At 38.9% G+C, this 12141-nt stretch overlaps 1 protein-coding gene across 4 annotated transcripts in view; it reads left to right on the top strand.

The window, feature by feature from the left end:
- ALS2 (alsin Rho guanine nucleotide exchange factor ALS2) overlaps positions 1 to 12141 on the top strand; it is a 67501-nt gene that overhangs the window by 30397 nt on the left and 24963 nt on the right. For all 4 annotated transcript variants that reach the window (XM_026681315.2, XM_087949515.1, XM_087949513.1 and 1 more), the window contains exons 14-19: positions 3037 to 3168; positions 3469 to 3597; positions 4995 to 5065; positions 7933 to 7999; positions 8944 to 9146; positions 9427 to 9492. In XM_026681315.2, the coding sequence (XP_026537100.1) occupies positions 3037 to 3168; positions 3469 to 3597; positions 4995 to 5065; positions 7933 to 7999; positions 8944 to 9146; positions 9427 to 9492 (668 nt within the window). The remainder of the gene's footprint in view (positions 1 to 3036; positions 3169 to 3468; positions 3598 to 4994; positions 5066 to 7932; positions 8000 to 8943; positions 9147 to 9426; positions 9493 to 12141) is intronic.

Below are 12141 nucleotides of genomic sequence, written 5' to 3'. Positions count from 1 at the left end.
TATATCAAAGTTTTTCCATCAGCAAAATGAGGACTCTTAGCAAAAGTATAAGAGCAGTGTTTAAGAGCAGAGCAACCACGGCAACTTTAAGATGCATGGACTTCAACTTCCAAAATTCTTTAGCTGGCATTCTGACTGGGAATTTCTGGTAATTGAAGTATTAAATATGTATTACACTTAGGGTTAGGATCAAATCCAGTAAAAGTTAAGTTTAGCAGACCATGGTTAGTAGACTTATGATAAAGTAGACAAATTCTTGTGTGGATAAATTCTGAATGAATTTACCTATTATTTGGGAAAGGGATCCAAACAGCATTTGCTATTTCCTCTAAAAAGTGGATAAGTTTCTTCACATGTGTTGAATTCATGTTTGAGTTTCTCATAAAAGGAAGAGATAGGAAAACAAGGCACGGGGAAGATGAAAGGAAGATATTGCAAAGACTGATCAGAGTAATGGAATATGCATTGGTGCTATAAGCCACATTTCCTTTCCCCTACTGGTTCCTAACCCCCAACAAATCTTTTTGGTCAAATTGTCCTTTGAACAATTCAGCATCCTAGTACCTAATACTGATAGTGGTAATAGAATCCCTGAGAGATCTGCCTTCCTCAGTGCATTTGATTCCCAAAAGAAATGTTTCTCTTTGTGGTGGATTTCCTGGAGGAGAGGAAACTTGAAATTTTAGCAGAACTGCAGGCTTCATTGGCTCTCTACAGGTTGCATATGGATTTGCTACCTGGAACTTGAAACAAGGGTTGCAATGTTTAGGTTACCCCTAAGCCACTTTAGAAAATAGAGTTGATCTTCTTAGGTGGCAGTTTAAAAATTACTTTGGTGTGAATCATGCTGACACCAGGAGACTTTATGAACCCCAAGGCTGTTTCTAGAATATTATAAATGGTAATTATAAAATTTCTGTAAAGCTGAGGTCAACCCCTAGTGATTTCACAGACATATTATGTGGTTTTCTTGGCAGCAGTTAAAAAAAAAAAGACTTTTCACTGCCTACCCTTCCCCAAAAAAAAAATTGTAGACTTGTTTACATCCCTAGGATTCCTGGAAATCTCCCTTCCAAGTGCTAATTGGCTGCTCTGCTGTTTTCTTCTGATTCTAGACAAGACTGCTGGATGCTGCCACCTGCTGGGGCAAAAATTGTGTAGTGTATAAATTTTTAAAATATAAATACTGCTAACATTCTGTCTTTAGTACAGGGGTCGCCAACCTTTTAGACCTCAGGGACCACCAAACTCATAATTTTAAATCCCGAGGACCACTGATATATAAAAAAAGATATAAATATAAATTTAATATTAAAATTAATTTTAATATATAATTTTTAATATAAAAATAGTCTGGTGGTCATATAGGTGGGTGGGCATGGCCAAGGCGACATCACTTCTTTGCCCTTGTTGTTCTCTCTCTCTCATTTCTCTCTCTTCTCTTTCTCTCTCTCTCAGTCCCCGGGAGTGTGTGGGGGGGGGAGAAAGGTGGGGGGAATCTGACATGGTTGGTCGTCTTGACTTTGCTGCGAAAGAGCAAAATAAGGCGGGAAAAGCTCCAGGTTGTTTTGAGCGCCTCCTCAGCCGTTTGGGGAGTGAAAAGGAGAGGGGGAAATTCCTAAGGAACTGGCCCCATGGGACAAGCTTCATTGATTCCGCCGGCACTTGCAGAAATGGCCGAATTGTACCACAAAGTTGCGGAAGGGAGAAACTCTTGGAGGAAAGATTGCCAGGTTAGAGAAGGGCTGTCAGGGAAAAGGGCGACGAGGCTTTTCTCTCCTAGATTGCGACCTTTGGCACGTCGGGGTGTCAACTTTGCAGGGATTTTTGCTTTGTTCTCTCTCTCTCTCTCCTGCTGCCGGTACCACCCCTGTTGCCGACATGGGTGTGACCAGGTGGGTGTGGGCAGAGCCAACCAGGGTGATTTTTCAGTTCGGCAAACTGAACCGTCCCTACCACCTGGTGCGAGGTAGTTGAATTTCACCACTGCTTCAGAGGCTTCAAACGAGGGGAGTGAAGCAGGGGGAGGCTTATAATCATGGTTTTAATTATAAGCCTCCCCACTCCCCTCATCTGAATGCTGTCCCAGGCTGGCTGGGAACCAATTTGGAGGCCAGTGAGCCACATCCCTCCTCTGAGTTAGAGATTAGAGAACAAATGCTACTCGCATTTGCACGGCATTAGCGAAGGGGTCGCGGTGAGGGGAGGCACATCGAGGAGGTTGAGCAGCTGTCAGCGATGCCCTCAAGATGTTGCAAGGGGGAAACTCAACCCCCCCCCCAGAAGCTTCTCTTCCTCCTCGACAGAAGCACTCAAGCGCAAAGCACTCACCGCCCCTCTGCCCCCTGACAAGCTGGCTCCTTCCCGCTGAGTGTGTGAGCGCTTCTGGCGAGGAGGAAGAGAAGCTCTTGAGGGCTGGGGCGTGGGAGATCGCAGCATCAGAGCTCTTCCCAGTATTTCCTGGCCTGAGAGGGGAAGGCACGATCTACTGCACCCCCCCTCCCCCAGGAGCTTCTTTTCCTCCTCGCCAGAAGTGCTCACACGCAAAGCACTCACTGCCCCTCTGGCCCCCGACAAGCGGCCTCCTTCCCGCTGAGTGTGTGAGCGCCTCTGGTGAGGAGGAAGACGGGGTCGAGCCTCCCCCTTGCAACGTCTTCACCTGAGGGCAGCTGCTTCCTGCAGCTCAAGAGGTCTGTGCTCTTCCCGCTGCTGCTCGGCCTCCTCAATGCGCTGAGGCAGGAGGCAGAAGCCACGACACGGGAGACAGCAGGATTGCCCCGCCTCCCCGACCTCAGCATGCTGCGGCCCACCAAAATTTTCTTACGGCCCACCAGTTGGCGACCGCTGCTTTAGTAGATTGAAAGTCTTTCATTAATTTATCTAATATGTAACTATTGCTTCAGTACTATGGAAGGTAAATTTACTTATCCAGCTATTCTAATTTCATTGATATATTAAATACGGTGATTTATATCAAAATATTGGGATGGTCTTGTGGAACATTAGTCGGTCTCCATTCTTTCTCTTTCTCTGTAGACATCTCCAGAATATCAAAGCCTTCAGGATTCCAGCTCTTCTTATGAATCTCTGGCTGTCCATCTGAGTAGGAAAAGAAAAGACGCTGAATATACACTGGGTTTCTGGAAAACATTTCCTGGGAAAATGACAGTACGTGTGTGTGTGTGTGTGTGTGTGTTAGGAGCTGATATTATTTACTATCACAAATTGTAATACTTTCTATTTCTACTTTAATGAAAATAATTCTTCTAGTTTTAGAAAATGGTATCTTGTTAATTATGATTTATCATTCTATTCTATTTTGTTCCATTACATTATATCACATTACATTACATTATATTAATGTTTAAATGCAAATAAATTCAAACTTCACCAACACTGCATTGCAAATTCCTAGCATGAATTGCTTTACCTGTTGTTAAATTGCCTTGTATTTCTTTTCAATGATAGGATTCCTTGAGGAAACCTGAGCGACGACTAATCTGTGAAAGCAGCAATCGAGGATTGTCATTGCAACATGCTGGCAGATTTTCAGTGAATTGGTTTATCCTCTTCAATGATGCCTTAGTCCATGCTCAGGTCTGTACTTGAAGGATGGGGCAGTCATCTCTTCCTAGGTGAAGGAAGCCTTAAGATTAAAAGCATGCTTATTTATATGCTAATTTCATCTATACTTATATTACATCTATACTTATATATACTTGCTTATCTGACTCTGGGCAGTGCACATAGTTATAATAATAAAAACTCAACAATCAAAATTAAAATAAAACTATTAAAATACAATTAAGACTATAATAAAACAAAAAACACAGAAGATTGCATTTCAAACCTTTCACATCCTCTGGCCTGATGTCACAACCAGGTTTTAAGGGCTTCCAGAAGGTCAGTAAGGTCAGGGCCAATTTCACCTTGTTCCATGGGCACATAGCAGGAAAGATTCTCTTAGCTGCGAGATGAAACTTCTTAGCAGATGGAACCCACAACATGCTCCTCCTGGCAAACTAAATGTATCTGTATCCCCAGTAGAGAAATATTGTAGAAGAATATACAGGAAAGTAATTGGGCAGTCAGTCTTCTGTGTTATCATCACTAAAATTATTCTGCCTGACATGTAAGATTTTTCTATTTTCTGAAATAATATAAAATGAATATAGGCTAATTCAGTAGTTTGTAGATTTCCAAACACAGTTCAAAAATAGATTTTGTTTTCGTTCCCCCCCTCTCTTCCCTTTGAATTCTTTTTTATTATCATCCAGTCCAGTTATTCGGATCTTCTAAATTGTGAGTAATTTATCACAAACGAGAAACCAAATGCTGCTACTGCTTCTTTTTTCAGTCTTTGTCAATTGCTGCTAATCGGGCATGTTAAGAATAGAGGACACCACTGAATTATGGGATCAGAGTTTTTCTTTGTACAGATATGGTAACGCATAGGTTGCAATGCAACTTGAATGTCACAGTCAGACTAGAGTTTGTTTGTTTAATATGGCTGTCTCTCTCACCTGAGGAATTCTGGGCAACAAACAGAATTTAAAATTAAACCAACGATTAAAAATATTTCAGAAAAAATCCCCCAAATAATTTTAAAACAGGAAAAGACAGCTGAGAATAAAACCTCAAAGCAGTTACTGCCTGAGCAATGAACCAGGTCTTGACTGCTTTCCAAAAGGCCAGTAGTGAGGGGATGGTCTAATCTTAGGGAGGAAGGTGCCACTTTTTGGATCCAATAAGATGGCATTTTTTAATCAAAGGGACCCAGAGCATACTCTCCTATGCATGTAGGAGGGCTGGTAGAGAGAAGCAGGCCTTCAGACATCCTGATCCCATACCACAAAGGATTTTATAGGTAGTAACAACCAGTGCCTTGAATTGTTGAAATTTTTGAAAGCTAGGGCCAAGCAAAGACCATGAACGTTACGTTATGGACATAATCATAATATGAAGATTGACCTTTTCCTTTTTTTCTCTTATAGTTCTCAACTCACCATATTTTTTCCTTGTCTACCCTGTGGGTAGAACCTGTTTCAGAAGAGTTTGGTAATATGTAAGTATTTTTCAGCTGCCTTATTTTAAATTTCAACTAGTTAACGAATTATTGGTTGTTTTACAACTTATTTTGCAGCCCATCCCTGTTTGCCGTTGAACCTGTTTTCATACTCATAATACAATTTACATTCTTTTGGTTATGGATCTGGCCCTTTTTAGGCTTGTATCAACTGACACACAACTGTTAATATGGGCTTTTAAGTGTAAACATGCTAAATCTATGAAACAGTCTAATGTACACTTCAGATGATTTATATAGTCTACAGATAGTCCTCGACTTACAATCGTTCATTTAGTGACCGTTCAAAATTACAATGGCACTGAAAAAATGATTTATGACCATTTTTCACACTTACGGCCATTGCAGCATTCCCATGGTTACATGACCAAAATTCAGGTGCTTAGCAACTCACATTTATGATGGTTGCAATGTCCTGGAGTCATGTGATCTCCTTTTGTGACTTTCTGACAAGCAAAGTCAATGGGAAAGATAGATTAATTTAACGCCTATGTTCCTAACTTAACAATACAGTGATTCACTTAACTGTGGTAAAAGATCATAAAAGGGAGCAAAACTCATTTAACAACTGTCTTGCTTAGAAACAGAAATGTTTGGCTTTATTGGGTCATAAGTCAAGGGCTACCTGTATTTGCAGACTCTATACTTCATTGCTCATGTAATTGTTTAAGAAAAAATATTTATTTACTGCATCTTGTTTTTCAGGATGCAAATCCTGTCAATCAAAATAAACAATCATGTAGACAGTACATTTTTAATGACCATAGTAGAAGTCATAGATCACAGTAGAAGTCACACATCATGTTGATAGCCCCGTGGAGCAGGTGTGGGATGGAGAGGAAAGAGTCTAGCTGTAGCAGCTTTGCCTTCCTTCCTCTAGGACAGGGTTGTCAAACTGCCAGCCCTCGGGCTGGATGTGTCACATGCTGCCCATGCCCAGTTTAGCGGAGGGGGGGGGGGGAATCCCAGTATGTCATGTGACCCTGCCATGATGACATGAATTTGACACCCCTGCTCTAGGTATTCTGAAATGGAATGGAATAGGGTTGTCATCTTGTGCCCTCCTGGAATAAAAATTCCATAGTAAAACCAGAAGTCTGGATTGCTATATTTAGTCAATACTGGAGGGAAGATGACAAAGTTTGTTCCTTAGTTAATTTAATATGCATTTATTATTATGGAGAAGAAAGGGAAAACAAATGAGTCTTGGGTTTTTTTTACAGTTATGCTCATAAATTTACATACCCTGGCAGAATTTATGATTTCTTGGCCATTTTTCAGAGAATATGAATGATAACACAAAAACTTTTCTTTCACTCATGGTTAGTGGTTGGCTGAAGCCATTTATTATCAATCAACTGTGTTTACTCTTTTTAAATCATAATGACAACAGAAACTACCCAAATGACCCTGATCAAAAGTTTACATACCCCAGTTCTTAATACGGTGTATTGCCCCCCTTTAACATCAATGACAGCTTGAAATCTTTTGTGGTATGTGTGGATGAGGCTCTTTATCTTCTCAGATGGTAAAGCTGCTCATTCTTCCTGGAAAAAAGCCTCCAGTTCCTGTAAATTCTTGGGCTGTCTTACACATTTGAGATCTCCTCAGAATGGTTCAATGATATTGAGGTCAGGAGATTGAGATGGCCACTCCAGAACCTTCACTTTATTCTGCTGTAGCCAATGACAGGTTGACTTGGCCTTGTGTTTAGGACCATTGTCATGTTGGAATGTCCAAGTACACCCCATGTGCAGCTTCCAGGCTGATGAATGCAAATTTTCCTCCAGTATCTTTTGATAACATACTGCATTCAACTTGTCATCAATTCTGACCAAATTTCCTGTGCCGTTGTAGCTCACACCATCCCCAAAACATCAGCAATCCACCTCCGTTTCACAGTAGCAATGGTGTACTTTTCATCATAGGCCTTGTTGATTCCTTTCCAAATGTAGCGTTTATAGTTGTGGCCAAAAAGCTCAATTTTGGTCTCATAACTCCAAATGTCTCTGTGCTGTTTGGCGTGTTGTAAGCAGGATACTTTGTGGCATTTGCATAGTAATAGCTTTCTTCTGGCAACTCAACCATGCAGCCCATCTTTCTTCCAGTGTTTCCTTATTGTGCATCTTGAAACAACCACACATGTTTTCAGAGAGTCCTGTATTTCACCTGAAGTTTTTTGTGGGTTTTCTTTGCATCCCGGACAATTTTCCTGGTGGTTGTGGCTGAAATTTTAGTTGGTCTACCTGACCATGGTTTGGTTTCAATTTCATTTTCCACTTCTTGATTTGAACACTGCTGATTGGCATTCTCAATTCCTTGGATATCTTTTTATATCCCTTTCCTGTTTTATACAGTTCAATTACTTTTTCCTGCAGATCCTTTGACAATTCTTTTGCTTTCCCCACTGGATGAAAGATGCAAAGGTCCGTCAGGAGTCCAGGAACTCACTGACCTTTTATACACACACACTAATTACAAGCAAATAGGTCACAGGTGAGGATGGTTACCTTTAATAGCCATTCAAACCCCTTTGTGCCAATCTGTGTGCATGTTATCAGGCCAAAATCACCAGGGCATGTAAACTTTTGATCAGGGTCATTTGGGTAGTTTCTGTTGTCATGATTTAAAAAGAGTAAACACAGTTGATTGATAATAAAGCCAACCACTAACCATGAGTGAAAGAAAAGTTTTTGTGTTATCATTCATATTCTCTGAAAAATGGCCAAGAAATCATAAATTCTGCCAGGATATGTAAACTTATGAGCACAAATGTATATGAAAACAATGTAACATAGTCATTTCTCTGGATTAACATTTACAACACACTTTTTTTTTTGCGCTAGGAATGGTTTGAGAATCACAACACCTGAAGAACAATTTATTCTCATTTCATCAAATCCACAAGAAAAGGTAGGACTTTTTTGCCCCTTCCCTCTATTCAGTTTATCAGATGCATGAATGACTTTTCCATTTTCTAGAGTGGCTTGCTTTCTAGAATCTATCTAATATTTTTTCTGTTCCATTCTTTGAAATTGGTATGAAGCTCATATTTATGACCTATGCATATTTCAGATCAACCTACAGTAACAAAAATCATTATATTGTATAGATTTCCTCTAGAATCAATGTACAGTCTAAATGGCCAGCATTCCATTTTTGGTAAATAGTAGATAAGCTCAGGAGAGGTAACTGCTTAGCATACGGGGATCTCACCTTTTTCAACATTTTTTTGAGGTGGGATTTGATAGAGATGAAATTACATCTTCAGAGGGTCCTCATAACTTATTTTTAGTGGTGGTTAAAGACTAAACAACTGTGTTAAGCCTGTTGCATATTAAACATGTCCATTTTATCCTTTAATTTTTAAAGCAAGGAGACAGAAAGTATATTGTTGAACATTGACAAGTTTAGAAGTGTGAATCTATATACTTTCAGAACTGCTAACATTAAATAATATGTTGCCTATCTTTCAGCATTTATTTTAAAATGATAATCCACAGCTCATAGCTGGACTGAGCTCTGTACCATATAGGCCAGGAACAAATTACATTACAGTTTGTTAATGGTTATACTTTAACTAATTTATTTAGGAAGAAATGTCTGTGATACCAATGTATATTGGATCTATTTAACTGGTAATGTTAAATTTCAATTCTGATTTTTAAAAGGAGTCAAAGTACTGGAATGTTTATACAGTATTCTACAATCCACCATTGTTATTATGTATGAATTCCATGACATCACTAGATGTGTCATATCAGTTCCAAGGAATTCCTGCAAGAGATGTAGAATGAGAGAAGGAAGAGGAGTGGTAGGCAGCAGAAAGCCTTTGACTGTTTTTCACTCTGTTTCAGACTAAGTGGCTGAAATCTATAAGCCAAGCTATAGACCAGGCCTTAAAAGGGACATCTGATTTGCCTCCCTATGGTGGTACTGGAAGCCTTCAGAGGCAGGAGCCCCCTATTTCAAGGAACGCAAGATATACCTTTTATAAAGACCCTCGGCTTAAGGATGCTATTTACAATGGTCGATGGCTTTCTGGAAAGCCACATGGCAGGTGAAACTGAATTTTTTCCTGATTATATCAGAAGCCATTTACCTAAATGTTTATAGTAGATCACAAGTGAAGAGGTTGATGTAAAAAGCTGTATTTACACTGAAATAGATGTAGTAATATATATTGAAAGCCCCATAGCCTACATTGTCATAACTCTGAGAATTAAAACTTAATCTGGCATAGCCCAGTTGCTTTTGGAAGTTGTAAAAATTCTGCATAAACTGTATTGTGATAATTTAAATATAGAACCGATATAATTAAAGTATTCCATATATTTCAGAGGAGTCTTGAAGTGGGCAGATGGAAAGATGTATTCTGGCATGTTCAGAAATGGCATGGAGGATGGGTAGGTATAATAGACTAAGCTGAGGGAGAGGGGAAACCTGCTGTTCACAAATAATCTTTTTTAAAAAGTACTGCTAAATTAGGATTACTAGGGCTGGGCAGGCTTAAACATTATTTGGAAGCAGGGGGTTGGGCTCTGTAAGCACAGCAATTCTTCTCTACTTGGTAGAGAAGCTCAACTTTTTAGACTCTCAGGACTTCCAGCTGACATTGTGGAGAGATCGGACACATGGAGTGAGTCTCCGTGTTACTGTGCCGAGTTCTCCCCATTGGTGGGCTCCAACAGGAGCCAAAGCCCCCACAAAGCAAAGAGGGGCACCCAGTGAGAGCCACATCTCTCCTGCCTGACCCAGGGCTTTCTTTCCCTGTCAGCCATGACAAAGAGAAGAGGCAACCCAAAAATGGCTGTCATGAAGTCGGGACAGCTGAAGAACATCTAAAATTTGTGCTGGAGCGGATTTCGGTGAACAGTGTGGAACTGGGTGGGAGGATTCTTCATTATTAAAACTCAACCCCAAGAGAAAGTTTAGGGGAACTATTTACTCAGAATTATCTGTTAAAGCAGCGAGTAAGCACCTTGATTATCAAACCGGAAGGAAAAGAATTAGAGAGAGAAAAAACTTCTTTCTTTTTCAAAAATACAGGAAATTGGACTCTCAAAGTGGAAGACGTGGTATTGAGAAGGCATTTTAAAATGCTAGAATTTCAAATTTAAAAAATTAACACTGCTTTTATACTTGAACTACAATTCAAAATAATTAAAATCAGATATACCGCAACAATATTGTTACGCAGAGAGCAACATCTGCTAATGAGAGGAAAATATACAAGCCTGGGAACATTTATTTGAAGGGCTGTGAAAATACTTACTGGGTTACATTCACCTACCCTAAAATCACTGGAGATTTAAATATGAGAACAAGGAAGATTCTTAATTAAAATGACCCCTGAATGTTATGTTATATGATTGAACTTATAAAAGTGACTTGAGGCTTGGATAACTCCCTGGACTATTTAAATGGAACTGACTGATTATCTGTGGGACATAAAAGGACTGTGGCTGGTGTGCATTCTGAAGAGTAACCTCAGCTTTGAATAAAGGGTTCTTGGGCTATTGGCCAAAAGGAGATTTACAATGCAATATAAGGAAGAAAGGAGCGGAAATTTAAACAAGATGGAGCTGATGTTTCAAAGCATAAAAGACCTGATACAGAAAGAACACAACAACTATGGAATTAATAGATGATAGACCAATAACTGGAAAATATTGTACAAGGGATAATGAGTAAAGACCAAGATGCTCAGGAAAAGAAGGGGCCAGAAGAAGAAATGGAGGGAAAAGCAGAACCGAAAAATCAGCGATAAGAAGACAACAAGGAGGAGGTACCAATAACATTAACAATGATGAATCTAACCAGGAGGAAAACACTTCAAGAGATCTAAAAACAGAATTGGAGAAGCAGGAAGATGCTTTGGGAATGGATATAGGGATCAGAGGACATAGTAACAAAGTTAGTGGAAGAGGGTAGGGATGTGAGAAATATTTAGATTGAATGGTCAGGATATAGACGTAGATGTAGATAGAGACAAAGGTCCAAGAGAAGAATATGGGAGGCAAGTCAAAAAAAGAATAAGACTTAAAATATTGATGTGGACAAGAGATAATGGATAGGAAGAGAGAGAGAGAGATATCCTTCTTTAAGAACATATTTTAACACAAACGTGTATTAATATTAGAATTATATAGACTGGATGAAAACAAAGAATATGAATAGAATTATTTTGTATGTATTGTGATAGGTTTACTAGAATAGTATATTTATAGATTTATAGAATAACAGAGTAGAAAGAGACCTTAGAGTCATCTAGTCCACCCCCCTGCTATTGGAATATTGAACAATGAAATAATGATGAAATAATGAAGGACAATATTTTAATACAGATATATGTGAAGAGTGGAATATGGGACATATGAATAAGAATTAAGTATTAAGAATGGGAAAATTAGAGATTGAACGATGGTACTATTAAATATGCTTAAATAATATAATTAGCAGTGAAATAAAGTCAAATAGTGAGCAGAATGAAAGAGTGAAATAATATATTTTAATAAAAATAGGTGTATTAATAGCAGAATCACATAGACTGGATGAATGTATAGAATATGAATAGAATTATTCCATGTGTTTGAATAATATTGTGATTGGTATCAGAATTGGATACTGAAACATTGAACAATGAAATAATAAAGGATGAAATTTTAATAGAAATAGATGTGAAGAGTTAAATAAGTAGTCTACTAAGTAGACTTAGTAAATAGTTTGATAGTGTTGAGGGAATTATTTGTTTAGCAGAGTGATGGCGTTCGGGGAAAACTGTTCTTGTGTCTAGTTGTTCTGGTGTGCAGTGCTCTATAGAGTCGTTTTGAGGGTAGGAGTTGAATGAATATGAATTAAAGTATTAAAGCGGGTGAGAGATGAAAGATAGAAAGGAAACATCTTTTATAATGGTGACATGAGTAAAAGTTGGAATAGAGACAGAAATAAAGAAAAGGGGAATAACAGTATACACATTTTTATATCACAAGATTAATGTAATAACAAGAGGGTGGCTTAGAAATTGAATGGCGGTAGCATCAGGTATGTTCAAA

This window comes from Notechis scutatus, chromosome 1 (assembly GCF_049901735.1).
Source record: "Notechis scutatus isolate UNSWTSFEM ecotype Mainland chromosome 1, rNotScu1.2, whole genome shotgun sequence".
In the NCBI taxonomy this organism is placed as follows: Eukaryota; Metazoa; Chordata; class Lepidosauria; order Squamata; family Elapidae; genus Notechis; species Notechis scutatus.
Note: the sequence above shows the minus strand (reverse complement) of the source record. Positions and strands in the feature narration are given on the sequence as shown.